Here is a 24509-nt window from a genome sequence, read left to right as displayed (position 1 = left end):
CCTTACAGCTCCCCCTGAAATGGCCATGCGGCAAGTGCTTCACTTGCCGCATGGCCATTTCTTTAAAAAAAATGAAGACCTACCTTTTATCTGCTGCAGTAAAAAGGGGCCTAGGCGCACGTTAAAAACACATGCCGACGCCAACGCAGGCCCTCTTTTGCTGCAGCTTGGTAAAAGGGGCCCTAAGTTTGCATGTGCAATTTTTAGTGCCAAATATAGAATTAGTGGGTTAGTACAGCCCGTTTAAGTGCTGCTGAGTATCGGTGGCTGGCCTACCAAGCGCAATTTGAGCGGACAGGAATCTTTCCTGCCTGCTTAAATTGCTTTGAAAATGGGGCCCATAGAGAATAAAACAAACATTATGATCTATGGATTAAGTACACTGGGTCAACTCCTTCATTTTTTAAAGTTTAATTTTAAAAAACAGTTATTAATACGGAAGGCAAAATGAAATAGATATGCTGTGATCTTTCAACTAAAAAATAGGAATCTCTTCAAATTCTTACCATTTGTTGTCACAGAACTTGTATCGATGATCATCAGCTGGGACAATGTCAATCAACAAGATGTACTTGGTCTTTGGATTCATCCCAGTTACTTTAACCTTGTAACTTGGAAACATCCTCCTTTATAGAAGCAGAGTTAAGAGAAATAAGTATGTATGCTTGATACATTGACAAATAATGCAAAAAAGAAACTATTGTCTAAAAACTAGTTTCTATTCAAGGTTTTAAGCATAGGTTTTCCGACTCATTGGTCATGGCATTATTCTCTCATTATTATGATGGGTATGATCACATCTCTCAGGGCCGTGCCGATGCGGTAAGCGGGGTAAGCGCCGCAGGGGGGCACCCACCTCTGGAGGGCGCCGCCGCGGTGCTTACCCTTGCCCCGCGCCACCGAGGCCTTTAAATCTTTTACCTGGTCGCAGCAGCGTCAGTGAAAGCACTGCCAACGTCTCCCTTCCCTTGCACTCATTGGTTCCCTCAGTGTCCCGCCTTCTTCTGACGTCAGAAGAAGGTGGACACTGAGGGAACCAAGAGCGCGAAGGGAAGGGAGACGTCGGCAGCACTCCGCTTTCACTGACGCTGCTGCGACCGGAAGTAAAAGATTTAAAGGCCCCAGGGCACGGAGGAAAGAGCAGAGAGGCATGGATGGGAGGGCAGAGAGACAGGCATGGATGGGAGGGCATGGATGGGAGGGCAGAGAGGCATGGATGGGAGGGCAGCAGCAGGGCCCAGAGAGAGGACAAATTGCTGGAAGGGGAGGGGAGAGAGGAGGATTGCTAGCTATGGATGCAGCAGGGAAGGGCAGAGAGGGACAAGGATGGACATGGGGGCCCAGGGAGAGGACAATTTGCTGGAAATGGAGGGGAGGGGAGAGAGGAGGATTGCTGGCTATGAATGGAGGAGGGAAGGGCAGAGAGGGACAAGGATGGACATGGGGGCCCAGGGAGAGGACAATTTGCTGGAAATGGAGGGGAGGGGAGAGAGGAGGATTGCTGGCTATGGATGGAGGAGGGAAGGGCAGAGAGGGACAAGGATGGACATGAGGGCCCAGGGAGAGGACAATTTGTTGGAAATGGAGGGGAGGGGAGGAGGATTGCTGGCTATGGATGGAGGAGGGAAGGGCAGAGAGGGACAAGGATGGATGTGGATGGGAGGACAGGACCTAGGGAGAGAGAAGAAATTGCTGGAAATGGATATAGAGCAAGAAATGAAGAAGAAAGGAGGAAAGTAAAGAAATAAATGGAAAGGAAGCCCTGGAAATGGAGTTAAGAGGACAGATAGCAGCAGACTCAGATACTGGGCCAGCATGATCGGAAAAAGAAAGTCACCAGACAACAAAGGTAGAAAAAAATCATTTTATTTTCATTTTAGCGTTTGGAATATGTCCACTTTGAGAATTTACATCTGCTATCTTATTTTGCAATGTATAGCAATTTGTTTCTAAGAATATTGCTGACAATTCCTGTCAGTGTAGCAAGTGATGAGCGATCATTTTCACCGGGGGGGGGGGGGGGGGGCGTGATCATTTTCACGGGGGGGGGGGGGGGGGGGGGCGCCAACTGATAGTCTGCAGGGGGGCGCCAGAGACCCTAGCCACGGCCCTGACATCTCTGTACAATAATATGACCTTCATACAGTTCATTATAGCTGGGACTTCCAGTTGAACATTTAGAATGAAATTTACACTTATGAAGGAATGGACACAGATCTTATTGGTAAACCACTGTGATCTACCAGCTAGGTATGGCAGTATATCAAGCCTCAATAAACCATAAACTGTATGATCCACTAGAAAGATCTACTACACGGAAAACACCATTACTATTTTGCTCGAAATTGCCACCACCCACTAGAAGCAAGTTACATCTACACTTGATAACAAGGTGTATCTTTACTATTGTTCTTTGCCAGACTTCTTTCTTGTCTCTTCATGCCTTGGTGTCACATGGCAGTCATTACAGTCAATATTCTCTTCTACTGTTTATGCAATGTTCCCATTCATTCTATAAAAGTATAAGATGTTCCATATTGGTCAGGCCAATGGTCCATCAAGCCCAGCATCCTGTCTCCAAGAGTGGTCAATTCAGTTCAAGAGTACCCAACAAGATCCCAAAGAGCAAATATCTTCATTTTTGTTCACGCCAAGAGCTAAGCAATGGCCAAGACAACATGGCTAATAATGGTTTATTGACCTTTTCTCCAGGAACTTTTCTAAATCCTTTTAAAAATCCAGCTATCAGTGACGGCCCTACCATTAGGCCAACTAAGGTGGGGGCCTTAGGCGACACTCATTATAGAGCGGCATCTTTCCCCCTTTCTTCCTCAGCTCCCCTCCACAGTCTACTATCTTTTTTTGTTTTTCAAAAGTCGTCGGCAGCAGCAATCCCCATGTGCTGCTCTGCCACCAGCACCGGCACATCCTCTGTACTTCAGCCTGCCTCTCTGATGTAACTTCCTGTTTCCTCAGAGGCAGGCTACAGTACGGAGGAGATGCCAGTGCCGGTGGCAGGGCAGCATATGGGGATTGCTGCCGCCTCTTACTTTTGAAAACAATAACAACAAAAAAAGAAGGTAGACTCGGGGGGGGGGGGGGAAGAGATGCTAGACCGCAGCTGGGGGGCAGTAAGGAGCTGGTGGGGGGGGGGGCATGATGCTGGGTCCAAGGCACTATTTCATCCCTGCTTCAGGTGGCTGTCCCTGCCAGCTATGCTAACTGCTTGATCACATCTTCTGACAACAAATTCTTCAGCTTAATTGTACACTGAATAAAATAAATATTTTTTCTGATTTGTTTAAATATGCTGTTAATAGTTTCATAGAGTGCTATTTATGCAGTCTTCTACCCAAAGCACTATTGTGTAAGATCTTGCTTAAGTGGCATAGCATGCAATTGTGAAGGGGACGTACACTTGGAAGGAGCATGAGCGGGACATGGGCCTATTAACCATGAATGTGCACAGCTTATAGAATAAGTTGCATGCATTGCTTGGTGCACCTTGGTAGGTCCACTTATGACTGCCATTGGCAGGGTAAGTGGGCCTGCCTTCTTTTGGGTGTGCCAATTGGGGTTTGTGCTTGTCTTTTATAACAGATACAGGATGTACTGATGCCAATATAGAATAGGCACTTTCTGTGCTGCATTGAGGCACCAATTTATAGAATTGCCCCTTAGGAAAGAGAAGAAGATCTCATCCTTGGTAGCAAAGGGTTAGGTGGATTAAGAGTGAGTTTGTAAACTTGCTATGCAATGATACTGGGATCTTATATCTCGCAAAATTGCTTTTCAGGTTCAATGTATTAGGAAGTTAGAAATGTTATGTTCTCCACATGGTTTTCAACTCAGTAAGAGTTAGATCGAGTGGGCATAATATACCTTCCCTGATAGCTCCATATTAAAGGTTGACAGGGTGTCAAAGATATTAGGTGTATATTTAGATACTTCATTATCTTTAAAGTCTCGTGTTGATGCAGTTGTAAAATCTACGTTTTATAAGTTATACTAGCCGTTGAGCCCGTAAAAACGGGCTAGTAAAGGAAGGGGGGGGGGGGTTGAAAGGCCCGCCCCCGGATAGGTCGTCGTCGCCGCCGCCCCCCCCTGGGGTCGCCGCCGCCGCCACCCCCCCCTCCCGGATTCCCCTCCGCCACCCCTCTACCCGGGCCGGGTACCTGGCTTCACTATTCAAACCGCCGGAATGCAGCACACAGCTCATCTGAGCTGCCGTCGGCCTTCCTTCTTCTCTGCGTGTGTTCCGCCCTCGTGTGACGTAACGTCAGCGAGGGCAGGACACAGGCAGGTAAGGAAGGCCAATGGCAGCTCAGATGAGCTGTGTGCTGCGTTCCGGCAGTTTGAATAGTGAAGCCAGGTACCCGGGCTGGGTGGAGGGTGGGTGGCGGTGGCGGCGACTCCAGGTGGGTGGGGGAGCGGTAGCGGCAACCCTGGGGGGGGAGCGGTGGCGACGGCGGTTCCCTCACTCGCAGGTGTGCAGGTTCCCTGTCACGTCCCCGTCATCACGTATTGACGCGGGGGCGGGACAGAGAGGGTCTCTACTGCGCATTTGCGAGTGAGTACGCCTCTTGCCATTATATGTTTGATTGTTTAAGAAAAATCCATTCTTGCTTTGAGATGAAACATTTTTTGAGTTTGGTTCAAGCACTGATCCTCTCTAAATTAGATTATTGTAATGGCCTATATTGTCTTCTTTCAGCCAACTTGACTGCTAGACTGCAATTACTGCAAAACACTGCAGATGATTATAGAGCAGAAGAGATCAGATCACGTTACGCCTACATTGATCAAATTTCATTGGCTGCCCATTAAAGCCTGAAATATTTTTAAGCTTGCATGTTGGGTATATAAGATGTTATTTTTATTTTCATTTCCATTATCTCCTATTTCATCACATGCTATAAATTTGTGCTTTATTTTCCATCATTTGTAAAAGTAAGATTTAAGAAATCTCTACCGACATCATTTCCGTATCAGGCAGTTTCAACATGGTGTTCACTCCCAGTTGATATCAGAAAGATTAATTCTTTCCTACTGTTTCAAAAACAATTGAAAGCTTATCTGTTTAAAAAAAATTCTGCTTCAGAGATAGCAATCTTTTTTTGTTTCTGTTTCTTTTCATTATTGTGTAATAGTTAATTCTTGTGTTATCAGCTTTGACTGGGAGTTGGCAGACTCTAAGCACTGTTACCATTACCATTACATATAAAAAAAATTCACAAAAATACAAGAAATAAAAAACATTACAATTATGCCTATTTTCAAAGCTACCTTATATTGGAAGTGGGATGATGAATAATGAGATGTCACTGATCAGTGTATTGCATTACATAAACCAAGGATGCTATAAAATCTACTTCATTATGCAAGTCACAGTACAAATGTCATAGATTTTTATATAGAAGTGTTTTACATTCTTGAAAGTACCTTTGGCACATCCTTGATATACCTAAGTGAATAATCCATATACACCTGAATAAAGTAGTGTGGTTGCCATGTTACTCCACTTGAATGAACAAAAATAAAGATTAGTGATCAAAATCAAATTGAAAAGTATATTACTTATAGTGTGAACTGTGGCATGTTTCCCTTTTTCTCCATATACAAACTCATGTATAGCTGTGTAGGGTAGGGACAATGGGAAGAGATATGGCAAAGTGTGTGTCGTTTCGGTGGCAGGACCTGTGGGGCTGTCTGAAGCATCTCTGTGAGAGGTGTTGTATAATTTTCTCTCTTTTGAGTGTATATGGAGGGGGTGTGGTGGGAGGTGTGTGAGGGCAGAGACAACCCAAGGGTATCTGACACCTTAGCAAACCTGGAGCTGTGCACTCCTCCCCCCAGGGGGAGGTTGAGGCCCTACTCCCCCATAGTCCAGCATCCTCCTTCCCCTCCCTGTCTCCCCAGATGGCCTTCTTCTCATGCATTCATACCGTCAACCATCCACTCACTTGCATTTTTCCCTCACACCTCTCTGCTCCTAATTTCCTTTCCTTAGCCTCTCTTCCCCTTCCCTCTCTTTTATACTCTCACTCCCGCCCTCTATTCCTCTCTCCAGACTCTCTTCTCTTTCTCATCCCCATTGCACTCATGTCCTGACCTCTATCCCCTCTCCCCCATGTTCCATTCTCACTCCCCCCTTTCATGTGCCCTTTCTTCACACCATCCCACTAGCCACAATTTCTAACATTTTTTAGCACTAAGAGGGGACGGGTCTCAACCCCTGCTGGCAGACATTGTAACATAGTAGATGACAGCAGAAAAAGACCTGCACGGTCCATCCAGTCTGCCCAACAAGACAAATTCACGTGTGCTACTTTTTGTGTATACCTTACCTTGATTTGTATCTGCCATTGTCAGGGCACAGACCGTAGAAGTCTGCCCAGCACTAGCCCCGCCTCCCAATCACCAGCCCCGCCTCCCCCCACCGGCTCTGCCACCCAATCTCGGCTAAGCTTCTGGGGATCCGTTCCTTCTGAGCAGGATTCCTTTATGTTTATCCCACGCATGTTTGAATTCTGTTACCTCTTCTCTGTAGCCATGATCTGCTGTTCCTTTTTCATCCGGCAGCAGGTATCAATACTTTTTGCCATGACCCACCTGCCCATCTTGTGTCAGCAAGGGCTGGGGTCCTTGCCAGCCCGTTAAAATGGCACGGCTTTAGGAAGTTGGAGTACATAAGTTACATAAGTAATGCCAGTATTGGGGAAAAGACCAAGGGTCCATCGAGCCCAGCATCTTGTCCACGACAGCGGCCAATCCAGCCAAGGGCACCTGGCAAGCTTCCAAAATGTACAAACATTCTATACATGTTATTCCTGGAATTTTGGATTTTTTCCAAGTCCATTTAGTAGCGGTTTATGGACTTGTCCTTTAGGAAACCGTCCAACCCCTTTTTAAACTCTGCTAAGCTAACCGCCTTCACACCATTCTCTGGCAATGAATTCCAGAGTTTAATTACACGTTGGGGTGAAGAAAAATTTTCTCCGCATTTTGTTTTAATTTACTACACTGTAGTTTAATCGCATGCCCCCTAGTCCTAGTATTTTTGAAAGCGTGAACAGACGCTTCACATCCACCTGTTCCACTCCACTCATTAGTTTTATATACCTCTATCAGTTCTCCCCTCAGCCGTCTTCTTCTCCAGCTGAATAGCCCTAGCCTCCTTAGTCTTTCTTCATAGGGAAGTCGTCCCATCCCGCTATCATTTTAGTCGCCCTTTCGCTGCCACCTTTTCCAATCTACTATATCTTTCTTGAGATGCTGCGACCAGAATTGAACACAATACCTCAAGGTGCGATCGCACCATGGGAGCGATACAACGGCATTATAACATCCTCACACCTGTTTTCCATACCTTTCCTAATAATACCCAACATTCTATTCGCTTTCCTAGCCGCAGCAGCACACTGAGCAGAAGGTTTCAGTGTGTTATCGACAACGACACCCAGATCCCTTTCTTGGTCCATAACTCCTAACGTGGAACCTTGCATGATGTAGCTATAATTTGGGTACTTTTTTCCCACATGCATCACCTTGCACTTGCTCACATTAAACGTCATCTGCCATTTAGCCACCCAGTCTCCCAGTCTCGTAAGATCCTCTTGTAATTTTTCACAATCCTGTCGCGAGTTAACGACTTTGAATAACTTTGTGTCATCAGCAAATTTAATTACCTCGCTAGTTACTCCCATCTCTAAATCATTATAAATATTAAAGGCAGCGGTCCTAGCACAGACCCCTGAGGAACCCCAATAACTACCCTTCTCCATTGTGATACTGCCCATTTAACCCCACTCTCTGTTTCCTATCCTTCAACCAGTTTTTAATCCACAATAGGACATTTCCTCCTATCCCATGACCCTCCAATTTCCTCTGTAGCCTGTCATGAGGTACCTTGTCAACGCCTTTTGAAAATCCAGATACACAATATCATACCGGGCTTCCCCTTTGTCCACATGTTTGTTTTACTCCTTCAAGAATTGAAGGTAAATTGGTCAGGCAAGATTTCCCCACACAAAAGTCATGCGACTCGGTCTCAGTAATCCATGTCCTGGATGTGCTCTGTAATTTTGTTGTAATGATACCTCTACCATTTCCCCGGCACTGACGTCAGACTCACCCGGTCTATATTCCCGGATCTCCCCTGGAGCCTTTTTTTAAAATGGGCGTTACATTGGCCACCCTCCAATCTTCTGGTACCACGCTCGATTTTAAGGATAAGTTGCATATCACTAGCAGTAGCTCCGCAAGCTCATTTTTCAGTTCTATCAGTACTCTAGGATGAATACCATCCGGTCCAGGAGATTTGCTACTCTTCAGTTTGCCGAACTGCCCCATTACGTCCTCCAGGTTTACCGTGAAGTCAGTAAGTTTCTCCGACTCGTCCGCTTGAAATACCATTTCCGACACCGGTATCCCACCCAAATCTTCCTCGGTGAAGACCGAAGCAAAGAATTCATTCAGTCTCTCCGCTACGTCTTTGTCTTCCTTGATCGCCCCTTTTACCCCTCGGTCATCCAGCGGCCCAACCATTTCTTTTGCCGGCTTCCTGCTTTAATATACCGTCTCTGTCATGCCTTTACTGAATTCATAAATTTGTGCATGAAATCTTTCTCGTACTTATTCATTATGAATATCCTGAAAACCCAAGTGGCTAGAGGTCACCCAGGATCTGTTTGGGAATTATTACCTTAGACTGTCTGAGGGAGACAACTTTCACCTGGACTAATCTAAGGAATTATCCAGTTAAATGCCTTTGAAAATTGTCCTTTTATTGTTGAGAGCTCCTGGACTCTGGAATTCGTTGCCAGAGAATGTGGTAAAGGCGGTTAGCTTAGAGGAGTTTAAAAAAGGTTTGGACGGCTTCCTAAAGGAAAAGTCCATAGACCTAACCGAAATCACAAATGAAATTAAACACAGCCTCCAAATAATGAATTCATGGGCAGACACATTCCAACTAAAGCTAAAGGCAGAAAAGACACAGTGTCTCATCCTATCCTCACAATATAACACAAACAAACACAACACCATAAACACCCCAGATTACACCCTCACCCTCCCGGTCTCTGACAGTCTGAAAATTCTGGGAGTCACAATTGACTGAAATCTCACACTCGAAGACCATGCGAAAAATACAGCAAAGAAAATGTTCCACTCAGTGTGGAAACTTAAAAGGATCAAACCTTTCTTCCAAAGGGAAATATTCCGCAGCCTGGTACAATCAATGGTGCTAAGCCATCTAGACTACTGTAATGCCATTTATGCCGGATGCAAAGAACAAATCATTAAGAAGCTCCAAACCGCTGAAAACACAGCAGCCAGAACTCATATTTGGGAAAGCGAAATACGAAAGCGCCAGACCCCTAAGAGAAAAACTACACTGGCTCCCATTAAAAAGAAGCGAATTGCATCAAAGTTTGCACCCTGGTCCACAAAATTATACACGGGGAAGCCCCGACCTATATGTCAGACCTTATAGACCTACCTAACAGGAACGCAAAAAGATCAGCACGCACATTCCTCAATCTCCACTACCCCAGCTGTAAAGGACTAAAATATAAATCTACATACGCAACCAGCTTCTCCTATATTTGCAACGCAACTATGGAACGCACTACCGAAGGCCATAAAAACAAGCAAGACCTAACTATTTTCTGAAGACTACTGAAAACTGACCCATTCAAAAAGGCTTACCACAAACAACCATCCTAATTACTAAATAATAAAACCGATCATGAACTAGACAACACCGAACTTTTATCACTTGACTGACCTACCTCACTGATATTAACGAAGAAGCACTACCACTCTAATCCTATGACGAAAATGATTTCTCTATAATTGATGAACTAACATATGATACAATCCAATCTATTACTCAGGAACCTACAGACAATAACATAACGTATTCTTCTTTACCATGTTTGTATGCACCTTAATGCAATACCACTTTCATCCTTACGTCGAAAAAGATTTCTCTATAATTGATGTAATCTTCTTTACCATGTATATATGCACCTTAATGCAAAACCATTGTAACTCTGCTAACCGGAAATGGCAATCGCCACTATGGCAAATGTAAGCCACATTGAGCTTGCAAATTGGTGGGAAAATGTGGGATACAAATGCTACAAATAATAAAAATTATAAATGAACTTGGGGAAAATCCACTATTTCTGGGATAAGCAGTATAAATGTTTTGTACTTTTTGGGATCTTTCCAGGTATTTGTGACCTGAATTGGCCACTGTTGCATCAGGATGCTGGGCTTAATAGACCTTTGGTCTTTCCCAGTATGGCAGTACTTATGTACTATGTATGTATTTGTTTTTCTGTAGCCTAGTGGTTAGTGCAGTGGACTTTGATCCTGGGGAACGATTCCCACTGCAGCTCCTTGTCACTCTGGGCAAGTCATTTACTACTACTACTACTACTTAGCATTTCTATAGCGCTGCCAGGGTTACGCAGCGCTGTACAAGTTTAAACACGGGGAGGGACAGTCCCTGCTCAAGAGAGCTTACAATCTAACGGTAACAGACTACGTAGTCAGTGTAGGTAACAGGAATGGGGAAGGTGGTTAGGCGCCAAAAGCAAGGGAGAAGAGATGGGCCTTGAGTAAGGACTTGAAGATGGGCAGGGAGGGCGCATGGCATATGGGCTCAGGAAGTCTGTTCCAGGCATAAGGTGCTGCGAGGCAGAAGGGGCGGAGTCTGGAGTTAGCGGTGGTGGAGAAGGGTACAGATAGGAGTGATTTGTCCTGAGAGCGGAGGTTACGGGTTTAACCCTCCATTGCCCCTGGTACAAAATCAGTACCTGAATATATGTAAACCGCTTTGAATGTAGTTGCAAAAACCTCAGAAAGTCGGTATATCAAGTCCCATTTCCCTTTCCCTTTAATTGATTGTGCAAGCTGTTAAGTAGCAAGAACGGCAGGACTCATAAATGCTAAGTGCTTTTTTAATGGCAGCTAAAATTAAGCTTGAGCATATGGAGCTCATGTGGGATAGACTTTAGGGCACTGGTAATATTCTTTGGTTTAGTCTTCTTAAATAAATAGATGAACCAGTGTACTACGGCAGGATCTACATATATGGATCTATCTATTTATACATCTATAGGTGTTATATCGATGTCTGCATTTCTATCTATAGTTACATATATACACAGTTTAAACTCATTACTGCTAATAAACAAATCACATCTAATTAGAGATGTACCTTAACTTGCAACAGGCTTCCCCATCTCATGGTGGTAGTTGCATTTTTATCAAGTCAGGAGGCTACAATAGTGTAATGAAATCTACCAAAATTGTGTGTGCGCTCTCTTCCAGTAAAGATTTGTTTAGAAGTCAGCGGGCCTGCTAGTTTATCCTCTTCTCATGATTCCCAGCTTTGGGTTGGTGAACTGACCTTTTCCTTAACAATTTACATAATGAAAACGGATTTTTTTTTAGCGCTTTTCTGGCAATCCAATTTCTGTAAATGCATTGCATCTTAATCTATGATATCAGACACCAACATAACCCATAGAAAGCCTTTTGTGAGGATAAAGGAGCTGTATTCAGAAATGCAGTCCTCAACACTCTGGTTTAAAAGGAGTGAAAGCTGTATTTGCGTCTTCTCTTTTTTCCATCTGTCCAGTGGAAGGAAGTTATTATGCTAGCATGCAGTTCTTAGAGAAAGCAAGAAACAGCCATCAAAAGCCATGCAGGACCCAGTAAATCAAGCTGGTTTTGCTTTTCCACTTTACCAAAAGTAACATACAGTACAATCCCAAACTTTCCAGAATCTTGAGCAGTGCAAATTTTATTGGACATCGTTATGAGGTTTTTTTTTTCCTTTGCTTAGATGTCTTGTGAAAGTAAAAGAGAGCCAAAAATGAAAAGAATAATAAGTAACTTTTGCTGGCTCATCTTGGGGGGCGGGAGAGCTTCTTCAGTTTATTGATGAATCCTTGACATAGAACCCACAATATCAGTTTATATTTACTGCACAGTACAACAGTGAACGCATAGCCCTCGCAAGCATTAATGGAAAATAATGCACACAGGGCAGAAAATGAATAGAAACCTTTTAGCTTATTTTCCAAATGGTTTTAAGTGGCCGCAATGCCGAGAACCTATTCATTCTGACAAAATATACAGTCAAACTCTTTCAGGCCAAGACAACTCAAAATCCCCTCTGCCAGAAATGTGTCATAGTGTTCTGTAGCAATACGAAATCTAAAAAGCAAAAACCCTGAAGTCCTTGCTGCGATGCTATAAGACCCTTACTTAATCTCTGGCACTCCTGATCCTTCTTCACTTTCTTGAATTCTGTACATGCTTGTAGAACAAACTTTTTAGGAGCTTTTACCAAATATCGGTACAAAGTGGCCTTAGCGCACTAGGGCCGTTTTTACCGCTGGGGTAAAATGGTCAAATTTTCTATTTTTGTTATTCATGGCCATATGCTAATTTTGCCATTAATGTGTGGTGATTAGCGCATAAGCCTCTGCCACCACCCATTATGTAGGTGGTAAGGGCTCACACGCTAATCAATTAGCGTGCAGAATGTAGCTGTGCTGATTAGCGCAGAACACACCTACTCTCTGTCCCCCAGTCATGCCCCCCTATGCCAAAAATAAATAGTTTTCAGCATCCTAAAATTACAGCGGGATGACTCAGCACGCTCCGTGGTACGCCACTTTTTGCTGCAGTAAATACACATTAGTGCTTCCTGCAGCTTTGTAAAAGGACCCCTTAATCTCTGGAACTCTTGATCCTTTTTCGTAATGAAGGATACTCTTCATTATCTTGAATTCTTTACATGCTTGTAGAACAAAATTCTTAGGTCCCTGTTTACGAATCTGTGCTAGAGATGAGCTAGTGTTTTTAGCGCACGCTAAGCATTAGCGCATACTAACTGTATAGATGCCCATAATATTCTTATAGGCATTACACAGAGCGTGCTAATTTTTAGCATATGCTAAAAATGGTAACACACCTTAGTAAACTGGGCCCATAGGGCCTCTTTTACATTCCGTGCTACCAATTCTCCGTGCGGCAAATGAGAAGAAGCCCATTCAATTCCTTTCATTTGCCGTGTGCGAATCGCTAGGGCGGCTCTGTAAAAGAAGCTCTCAGTTTGGAAAGACTGGCGAATGTCAAAGGATGGAGGGGAAGGTTCTGCTTTTACTAAAGATTTATTTTCAGTTGCTCGTTACATTTAGAGGGTCATTTGCTATTGGTTAGCACATGATATCAGCTGTTGGGTCCATTTTATTTTCTATGGGACCTGTGGCAGATAGCTCACACTAACCATTAATAAAATGACCTCCATTTTTATTTAGTGGTATTTATTAACCACCTTTATGAAGAAATTCACATACAAGGTATCATGGCATGGACCACTGTGGTCAGACTTGTCTTTTCAATATATGGAGAGAGATTTTGTAGCTGCCGCTGGTGTTAGAGACAATTTTTAAAAATTGTTTGAATTTGGGGGGTCAGAGTGAGTGATGAATCTAGTAGTATCCCAAGATTCCTGACCTGTGATTTTAGGGAGAGATCAAACTTCCCAAAAGGTATTTTGAAGTCAGGTACCTGTCCAGATGTGTTAGATACCCAAAGAATCTGTTTTTCTTGGGTTCAGGCAGAGTTTGTTGTTGTTTGCCCATTCCAGAGTTGTGGTTAGACAGGCCATAGGAGCCAACTTTTCAAAATTATTGGGGTGCTAAACCCAATGAATATTACCCCTTCCTTGGACAGTCGAGGAGTTTGATCAATATTGGGAGTGCTCAAACACCCACAGAACTGGCTCCCATGAGACAGGCAGTTTACTCAAAGCTTTGGGTAGATCTGGTTCAATGGGTATGAGTAGTTACTTGCACATCATCAACATAGATATAGCATTTTATGTCCATCAACCGAAGCAGCTCAGCCAGAGGCTTGAAGTAGGTATTAAATAAAAAAGAAGACAGTATGGATCCCTGCAATAACACCTCAGTTTTAGGAAATGCATTGTGCTTTTCAGTTAGAGCTATTCAGAAACACACATACAGATACCTCTTAGGTGTTTGATCCAGAAACTAATTTTTTTAAATGCTTGGAAACTACAAGACCACCTAAGAAAACACAGACCATCATTATTATTAGTGGTAGTGGCAGTACTTACAACTGCTATAAATACGAAGAAATTTTGGGTCTCATGTATGTGGGTGATTTCAGTTTTCCAAAGAGTAACTGGGCTTCATGTCAGACCTCATAGACCTACCACCCAGTAACACAAAAAGGTCAGCACGCACATTCCTGAATCACTACCCCAGCTGCAAAGGACTACAATATAAATTGACATATGCATCCAGCTTCTCCTACATAAGCACGCAACTATGAAATACACTACCAAAGGCCATAAATGCATGACCTAACAAACTTCCGAAAATCACTAAAAACCAACCTGTCCAATAAGGCATACCACAATGATCCATCCTAAATACCAGACAACGAAACCTATACCAGAAATGGACAAAACCGAACTCTCTACAATCAACTGCTTCATTCACCATGTTACTAATGAACTTTAATGCAATACCACTTTATTTCTTATTCCGAAAATGAATTCTCTATACATGACTGCTTAATCTACTCTGTCACTTATGAACTTTAATGCAATACCACTTTGTATTCCTCATTCCGGAAATGGCGATCGCCATCATGGAATAATGTAAGCCACATTGAGCCTGCAAATAGTGGGAAAATATGGGATACAAATGCAACAAATAAGTATAAACAAGGAGTGGTGCTCACTTACAAAAGATGACTACCTGCGTACATCAAAAATCATTAAAAAGGTCAGGCAGAATTGCAAGAGACCCAGTGGCATAGCCAGGACTAGATTGCAGCTTTGACGTCATGCCCCAAAGACTTACTGTCGTTAGCCTGCCTGCTATTCTGCACTGCTGGAATTAGGGCTGCTTCTAGGTGTATGGAATCAGAAATGCTGGTTTAATGAGATAAGCAGCCCCTTCTGGAGAGCAATTTTCAAAGCTATTCAGTTGGCATGCATGGGAGCTTTTGAGTTCTGCTATACCTGAAGGTGGTGTAGATTAGATTGGATGGGGGGTGTACATGAATGTTCTCCTTTCCTCCCACTCCTGGAGATTGCCTCTCACACATGCTCCTCCAGAATGATCCCAGGGCTCTCCGCTTTCTCCCCTCTCTAGACTGGATTCTTCTCTTTTCTGCATCCAGTCCCAGCCTCACCAGCCTCTAACTCTGCCAGAGATAAAGCTGTGACTGGAAGCCGGTTCAGCAGCTGCTTCTTTCTCCTTCCTGTGGCTCATTCAGCCAATGCCTCTGCCACTTTCTGGGCCAATTCAGCTATAACCACTGCATCCTAGACCACACAGATCAGTTCAAATGCAGCCACCTCCTCCTTCCAGCCAACGCAGCCAAGCTTAGATTTAAGAATAAGCAACATGGGAAAATGTCTAGGACACCACATTCTGAACACTCCAAATACCTGGGCTAACCAGGATCTGGATTCCACTTGCTTTAGCAGAAACCACCGCTCACCCCTGTTCTCTGGTCCTGCCTATGCAGTGAAACCCAGAGAACTCTTGGGTGTCTAAATTTAACTGGCTGAAAATTGCTGTTAAGTCAAACAGGAGAGAGGGGTAGTCCAAAGCGCAAAATAACAAGCCAAGTGAAGCACAGTGGGCCTCCAAGGATGAGTTGGCATCCAAAGTTTATTAAAGTATCCAACATGAGCTGTGTTTTGGCAAAGCATCTGTGTCAGGGGTCATCAATATAAATCCTTTGTTCCTTCAAAGATTGGTAAATGTTGCCAACACATACAATGGTTAAAACAACATGCTAATTTGTACAGTTAAATTAAGGCTGCCAAAGCTGTCCAACAACAGATCTCTGCTCAGTAAGATAGACGAACGATCTTTTGTAGGGGAAAGACTGGTAGAGTTTCTTTAGTGGTGGGGCTTAATTTTTAAAAATGCAAATGAATGAAATGTTTTTCATTTCAAAAACAAAATTAAATGAAACAGGACATTTAATTGCAAGCACATTCTGTAGCTAATGTTTACCTTGTAGGGATTTTGTGGTGATTGAAAGTACTAATGTAAATCTACAATTATGCCCAAATGTAAATCTAGAGCTATGGTGGGGAAAAGGTGACCGTGGTCTCCTGTGCTTGTTAGAGATAATGATGCATTGCAAAAACAAAAAAAGGGAAAAGTTCTTGATGCAATGACAGCAAATGCACATAAGCACTGCCACGCTGGGAAAAGACCCAAGGTCCATCAAGCCCAGCACTCCGTCTCCGACAGTGGCCAATCCAGGCCCAAAGAACCTGGCAAAACCCCCAAATTTAATAACGATCAATGGACTTTTCCTTCAGGAATCTATCCAGACCCCTTTTAAACTCAGCAAGGCCAGCTGCCGTCACTACCTTCTCCAGCAATGAGTTCCAGAGTCTAACTACGCGCTGAGTAAAGAAAAACTTTCTCCGATTCGTTTTAAATCTACCACATTCTAATTTCATCTTGTGTACCCTGGTTCTATTATTGTTAGAAAGTGTAAACAAACGCTTCACATCTGTCCGCTCTACCCCACTCATTATCTTGTAAACCTCTATCATATCACCCCTCAGCTAAAGAGTCCTAGCCGTCTTAACCTCTCCTCATAGGGTAGTCGTCCCATCCCTTTTATCATTTTTGTTGCCCTTCTCTACACCTTCTCCAATTCATTTATATCTTTTTTGAGATGAAGCGACCAGAACTGAACACAATACTCCAGATGCGGTTGCACCATGGAGCGATATAACAGCATTATAACATATTCATGTTTGTTTTCCATCCCTCTTCTAATAATACTCAACATTCTGTTCGCCTTCTTAGCTGCTGCAGCACATTGAGCTGAAGATGTCAATGTCCTATCCACAATGACTCCCAGATCCCTTTCTTGGTCCGTAACTCCTAAAGTGGAACCTTGCATAACATAGCTGTAATTTGGGTTCCTCCTTCCCACATGCATCACTTTGCACTTGTCAACGTTGAACTTCATCTGCCATTTGGACGCCCAATCCCCCAGTCTCATGAGGTCTTCTTGTAATCTTTCACACTCCTCCTGCGACGAGACGACCCTGGATAACTTTGTGTCATCTGCGAATTTATTTACCTCACTAGTTACTCCCATCTCAAGGTCAGTTATAAATATGTTAAAAAACAGCGGTCCCAGCACAGACCCCTGAGGGACCCCACTAACTACCCTTCTCCATTGAGAATAATGGAGTGTTGTATGAAAGAGAGTGAATGAAGATACAACAATACCTTGAGAAAATATTAACACTTAATAATTGGTCTATTTGTAAGAAAACTAAAAAGTAACAAAATTGAAACAAAGTCACCTGATTGAAGAGTAATGAATACATATGAGATAATTCTCTATCTCCATTGTATGCAAATCTATTTTATACATGTTGCAAACCTGGCCTGTCTGTGGCACTTGAGGCCTGAACTCCTGCAACCATGCCCTAAACGAACCTTCAGCCTTATGTCCCTTCCTTCCCCAATTACCTTTTGGCCTCTTAGATGCCCCCCCCCCCCACCAATATTTAATAATTCAGCTTAACAACCATCATAATCCCAATATCATTCCTGCCAGAACGGTCCTATAAAAACACATACATGGACATCATACTTTAAAACATTAAACAGTTAAACACAGGTTGATGGTTCTTAGAGTTTCTGTGACTGTCCAGATCTATTTTGCATTGAATGCATCTTCTATTTGGTGAACCACCCCTCTCCCCCAAGAAGGTACCACCCTAGGTGACTGCCTAATGTTTATGTTTATTATAAAAACTTAGTATACCACCTAGCTAATAAAGATCAAGGTTGTTAACACAACAATAAAATCATAAATTTAAATAGAAAAGAATGCCATTTAATTAATAGAGAAGACCTGACCACATTCACTGAAGGCATACATAAACATACACAAGGCTTCACAATACGAAAACTTAATAGATTCTAGATTCCTCTTGTCCTATAAAATTGAACACCTATCTAACATTAAAAAACAGTTTTTAACATGATCTTAAACTTTAGACCCGACCCTGGGTCTAAAGACAACAAGTAGAGAAAAGTGTCCTCAAGAGATTGTGCGTTGGAAATGCAGCTTATTGTACTTTAGATCCAAGTACTTTAAAAGCTCCCTTACAGTTGCTATTAATTATAGTAAAAGGTTTCCTGCTACAGTTCTCCCTCTCGAGTTTTGAACCATATGGGAGAAGAGATCATAAAAATGTTTCAATAGTATAGCAACATGCATTTCTAATGCGCTGAGAAGACCAAAGCTTAAGAATGAGCAACCAAAATAAACAAGTGACAGGATCTCATTACCCACCACTGGCCTGGGAGCTGGTATGTGAGCAAGTCGCTGGCTCTGATAATACAGCAGGGCAGTTTTTCAAAATGTTTATTTAATTTTTGTGTGCCGTGTGCATTTTAATCTTGCTTTAGGCTCACAAATGGTTTTAAAATGAACTGTGTTGTGATGAGCTCTTTGAGTTACATCTTGTTTTCTAAGTCGAGTTCGCTCTAGTTTCTCTCATTGAAACAGAGCCAACTCTAACGAAGTTCCCTTGCTTTCTCTCTCTCTCCATCTCATGTTTCATACTAGTTTATTACCGTCTTTTGTCACTGGTATATTCTGCTTATACCATATCTTACATTAAGTGCCCTTGGTATAGGCTGTGATCTCTCTTAGCAAAACCACAGCAGTGCATGGGGACCTTCCATGCACCTCAACTTCATTCTGTGAACCAGTGACCAAGTCAAGCAGCAGCTGAACTTTGTCAAGCCCTGGTTGGGTACTTTTTTCCATGAATGTGGCTTCAAGGGCAGACAGATACAGGGTGAAAACTGTAGTTATTACAGATTCTAGTGAATGAAACCAATCCAGCAGTCATTCACCGTGGTTTTAATACAACTTTCCTCATTTATAGTAATATAGTATATGATGCAAATAAGACCACATGGTCCCATCCATGGTGGTCAGAGACACAACTTGCCACTCTGTGCAGGTTACACTCCTTTATATCAGATGCCGGCCATCACAGATAGGACAGTCACAATTTGCCTTGATACCAACCAATTATATTTGCACAAACATGAATGAGGGGGTTTTATAATTTGGTTGCAGCATAGGCACATTCTTGCCAATATTTGATTAAACTAGAAAATCCAACAATGTAGTATTCAAGATTCTGGCTTTGTCCCTCAGCTAATCACCAATTGATTGGTCTAGTTTATTCGGGTTTTGAACTTGCAAAACAAGAGAAGCTTCTGTTCCTTTTGACTCACACCCAGAAATTCCCCTGTTTCTTTTGGAACTTTTGGCCCCTTTTCCCTTCACAGATTTCAGTAACTTGAGAGTTTCTTTACCAGCCATTAGCTGCTAAGACATGCTTTTAAAATAGCATCCGTCACTGCCTTCCTCTGTCCCAATTCATACATTAACACCATAAACTTAGTATGGCTCGCTCAGATCATATCACCCTGGCTCTGACACGGCTTCACTACTTACCTGTTGAGCAACATATACAACATAAGGTACTTATATTCTTGTTTAAATCACAATGGTATAGACTTTATGTTCACTTCTTCAGCTGCATATAATGAATGGGCCATCATGTATGTTTTCTCAGTCTACATACACTTTCGCTGATGGTAGGTGTGAGGGTATCTATGGGATGCTACCTCCGTCCATCACAGAGTAAGGACCACCTTAAGCCCCATAGTCCCACCCAAAGAGGAAGTGACATGGAAAGGGAGGAGCAGGAGGACAGGAGTTGTGTTAAGGAGGCCGAGAGAAAGGAGAAGCATGTCTACAGCATATGCCTTGACTACCTATGTGTAGCTACCTTAACCTGGGTCAGGTAGGCTAAACCTTACCTTGAATCATTGTTAGAATCCTATTCATGAGGCCTGGCTGGAGTAGGGCTGCCAACTCTTTGACAGAGAAAAACCTGACTCCTGACCTGCTTTGTGCCCCTCCTTTACCCCACCCATGCCCCTTGTCTCACCCAGTGCCCCACACCAAGCTCCAGTACCTCTCTCTCTTCTTCAGCTCCAGCCCTTTTGCCTCCCACTGGTTCAGCACCTCTCTCCCTTCCCTTCAGCTTCAGCCCCTGTCCCTCCTTCAGGTCCAGCACCTCTCTTCCCTTCCCTTTAGCTTCAGCCCCCCCCCCCCACAGGTCCAGCACCTCCCTCTCTTCTCTCCAGCATCCCCCACCATGGGTCTTGCACTTTGTCTTCCTCCATCCCCTCTCTCACCATGGTATTTAGCTTATGCAGCCAGCAGCTACCAAAAGGATCCCCACAGGCCTGCTCCAAGGCTATCCCTCTGCCAGGTCCTGATGCACCTTCTGATGCAACTTCCTGTTTTTGCAAAAACAGGAAGTTGCATCAGAAGGTGGGACCTGGCAGAGAGAAGGCCCCGGAGCATGCTTGTGGGGATCCTGCTGGTGGCTGCTGCCTTATGTAATACAACTGTAAACGTGTTCCACAGGGGAGGTGCATAACAAGAAAAGGCTTGTGCACGGGTTAGCGTAAGCCTACTGTGATATGAGTGAGGGTTGAGGGTGGGCCTTCAGATTATATAACCAGACAACGTTACAAAAGTAAAGCACACTCTTTATTAACTCAAAAGCTAAGGACTGTAACTTTACAGCCACAGAAATTAAGGGGTAAAGTCTTTTGCAATTCAGAGGAAATCTTTGCATAGGCCTGCAGCTGACAGGCCCCAAGAGGCACCAAGAGGTCCTGAGGCACCTTCTGATGCAACTTCCTGTTTTTGCAAAAACAGGAAGTTGCATCAGAAGGTGGGACCTGGCAAAGAGAAGGCCCCAGAGCATGCTTGTGGGGATCCTGTTGGTGGCTGCTGGCTGCAGATAAATACTGCGACTGGAAGGAACTTACCATGGTGGGAGAGGCTTTGCCTCAGAGACTGAAAAAAAAACCCCAAGAGAAAAACTGTAGAAGCTATGTCTTGGGGCCTGTCAGCTGCAGGCCTATGTAAAGATTTCTTCTGAATTGCAAGAGACTTTACCCCTCAATTACTGTGCCTGTAAATTTACAGTCCTCAGCTTTTGAGTTAATAAAGAGTATGCTTTACTTTTGTAACGTTGTCTGGCTATATAATCTGAAGGCCCACCCTCATCCCTCACTCATATCACAGTAGGCTTACGCTAACCCGGGCATAAGCCTTTTCTTGTTATGCACCTCCCCTGTGGAACACGTTTACAGTTGTATTACATAAGGCAACTGAGGCTGGTGATTTCTGTAGGCGTTTAAAGGCTTATTCATTTAGAAGTGTTTATTTTTGTTAGCCTTCTGTAATTTGCCATCTGTTTCTTCTGAGTTTGTGTATTATGTTTTTTAAATATTGTAAATATTTGATTGTACATGATTCATTGGTGGGTTATAAGCGATAAAGAAATAAAATAAGTGGACACAGAAAAATAATTATAAATAGAGGTTTCAGATAAAGAATCAACTGTAAAGTTTTATATCTTGATTTATACAGCTCATAGAGTTTCTGCTCCACAGAACTCAGCTGACATGACTTTTCACATTTTACTAAAAATAGGCAAAATACAGGTCTATGTGATTTGCTCTGATGAATAGTTTAATTCCCAGTCCTTGACATCCATTAGAACAGTCATTACGGCTACAATTACTAGGGCTAATCCTCCCTCTGTAGTCAAGCAGGAGTTCTTTCAGACAAATTACTCATCATGACTGGGCTGGTCTCCTCTTCACCAGCCAGACCACTACTTAACCAAGAGATATATTCCTATGTCCACGGTCAAATGTAAACCTCCAACAAGGCAGCACAATGTGCTCACCATTTCTTGGAATGGGGTCTGATTGTGGCCCAGTTGTTGGGATCTGTGTGATACAAGCAGGGACGTAGCCAGACACCCAATTTAGGGTGGGCCTGAGCCCAAAGTGGGTGGGCACGACAACCCCATCCCCTACCTGGCATCTCTCCTTCCCCACCCAACATCTCTCCCTCCCCTCCCCGCAGGTGATTGTGTCTCTCAACTCCACCCCCCCCCCCAACTCTCCTGGTACCTTCACCGGCAGCGAGCAACAACTCCTAGCCCTGAGTCTTCTCTCTGGTCCTGCCTATGCAGAAACAGGAAGTTGCATCAGAGAGGAGGCTTGGGGCCAATGCGAGCAGCAGGTATGAGTTGCTGCTTGCTGTCAGCAAAGGACTGAAGGCTTTAAAAGGTACCGAGGGGGGGGGGGGGGGGTTAGGGGGATGGAGCTGTGAGACTTGATCGACTATGGTGGTAGAGAGAGAGATTCCAGATTTTGTTGGCAGGGCTTGGGGATTCCTGCCAGCCACATCACAGCTCTGCCTCTGCTATGGGCCTGAGCTCAAAGTGGATGGACCTGTGCCCACCTGGACCCACCTGTTGCTAAGAACATTGGTCTTTTAGTCCTCTAAATATATATCATACTACTCCACCTACTTATCATGTCGATAGCACTACTAGACATGAGCTTATACCGGTAATGTTTCAAGTTATGAGGCAGTCAGATAGAGGCAGTAATAATTACTGAAATTTTGCAAGTAGCTTCACTTAAGACAGCATTTTTACATAGCCAACAATGGTTGGCTTTTGTTTTTGCTAGAGTGAATCTTACCCAAGTGATTCTTAAAGAAAGAATTGTTGTATTAATTCAGAGTCTTAGAGAAATGCCTCCAAGAAATACACAAATAGCACTTTGTGGTGCTGGACGCTTTTTTTTCTAGGTTTTATATGACATTTTGCTGGATTTTTGCTTTAGAAAAATAATTTAAAGAGATCAAAGAAAAAGGGTTTTCCTTCCCACAGAGTCGTTTTCTCAGTGAATTTGGCCCTTTCAGTCCCAGATTTCTCTTATCACCCATGCCACTCTGCGATAACTGCACTGTATACAAAGTAAGGGCAGTTAGCTTTGAAGTGCTGGATTAGTTTATCCCAGACCCCTGCCTCTGAATAACAAACAACGCAGGTTCAACAGGAGTTCCCATCACTGGTTCATTTTTCAAGCTTCCAATTTCACTGTCACTACCACATGCAACATTGAACTCAAAGTCTGGGAGAAGAGAGAAGAGATTTATCTGGTTGTAAGGCTGAGATCTCCTGATGAGAAAGTCAGTCACTTAGGGAATTTCTGGGGATAAGGGTGACGAATTCAGATGTTCTGTGCATTTTGTAAAACATTTCTATTTCACACTTTTCTTCTCTTGCTTCCAGGCAAATGAAATTTCAGACACAATGCAACAGTTTCGCCCAAATTCTATATATGGCGCCTTAAGTTGTACGTACTAATTTGGCTGAATGGCCAAATTGCGCACACAACCTAATTGATTAACAAGCCAATCAGCACCGATAATTGGTACTTAACCAATTAGCAGCACTAATTGGCTTTAATCAGAATTTACATGCACAACTCTCTAGGTGCATTCTGTAACATGGTGCACGTAAATTCTCATGTGCACAGTTGAAAAGGCGGCATGGCCATGGGCATGGAATGGGTGGGTTGTGGACATTTCAAATTCCTTCAAAAAGGTGGTAAATAAATCCTAATAAATAAATAAATAACTATGCACACAGTTATAGAATACACCCAATCTGCACCTAACTTAGGCGCAGGTATTTAGGCTCAGTTTTAGGAGGCCTAAATGGGTGGTCCTAAATTTTAGTTGCAAGAATGGAGTATGCACTTATTCTATAAAATATGCATAACCTTAGTTCTAGTGTATAGAATCACATTAACCGCATGTTCGGCGTCAATTTTTAAGGCACCAATTATAGATTTTGAACCTTTACCCCAACTGTTCAGATGGAACCCTCTCTGCTGCTCTACCGGAAGCAAATGAAAGCATTTTATTTTACTGCCGCTTTCGGGACCTGATTTCCTCCTTCCAGCATCTCTGCTTCGTTGGACAGGTGCTGTTTTGGCTCCGCAGAACTTGTAGACAGTTTGTCTGTTTGACTTTTGTGGTTTGGTTTGTTCAGTTTGTTTTTTCTTTCTCTCCTTTTTTTCTTTTCTTTCTCTTTCTTATCTATTCAGATTGTCATTCCTTTCTATTTTAGGGCCCCTTTACCAAGTTATGGCAAAAGGGGGTCTGCGCTGTCGTCAGCACGTGTCTATCACGTGCGCCGAGGCCCCCTTACCACCAGCTGATTTCTACTGTGAGCTAAAAACACCATCACAGCTTAGTAAAAGACCTCCTAAGGAAATATGGTGGAAGAGACATAACTGTAGGCATGTTGATGCATATAAGTGCTATCACTTCTTTGATCTGGTTTTTAGTGTGGCCGACTCACATTCAGCTCGCAGGATGTGAGCCTTGAGTTCCTTGTGGATGCACAATTGTCAATCTCTTATTGTATGAATGAGGTTCATTCTTTTTCTTTTTAATGGAGTTGTTTTATG

The 24509-nt window shown here is 43.3% G+C and overlaps 1 protein-coding gene across 3 annotated transcripts in view; it reads right to left on the bottom strand.

The window, feature by feature from the left end:
* Positions 1-24509, bottom strand: part of TBX4 (T-box transcription factor 4) — an 89577-nt gene that overhangs the window by 28372 nt on the left and 36696 nt on the right. For all 3 annotated transcript variants that reach the window (XM_030186198.1, XM_030186197.1, XM_030186199.1), the window contains exon 4: positions 507-626. In XM_030186198.1, the coding sequence (XP_030042058.1) occupies positions 507-626 (120 nt within the window). The remainder of the gene's footprint in view (positions 1-506; positions 627-24509) is intronic.

The sequence above is a fragment of the Microcaecilia unicolor genome, chromosome 13 (assembly GCF_901765095.1).
Source record: "Microcaecilia unicolor chromosome 13, aMicUni1.1, whole genome shotgun sequence".
In the NCBI taxonomy this organism is placed as follows: domain Eukaryota; kingdom Metazoa; phylum Chordata; class Amphibia; order Gymnophiona; family Siphonopidae; genus Microcaecilia; species Microcaecilia unicolor.
Note: the sequence above shows the minus strand (reverse complement) of the source record. Positions and strands in the feature narration are given on the sequence as shown.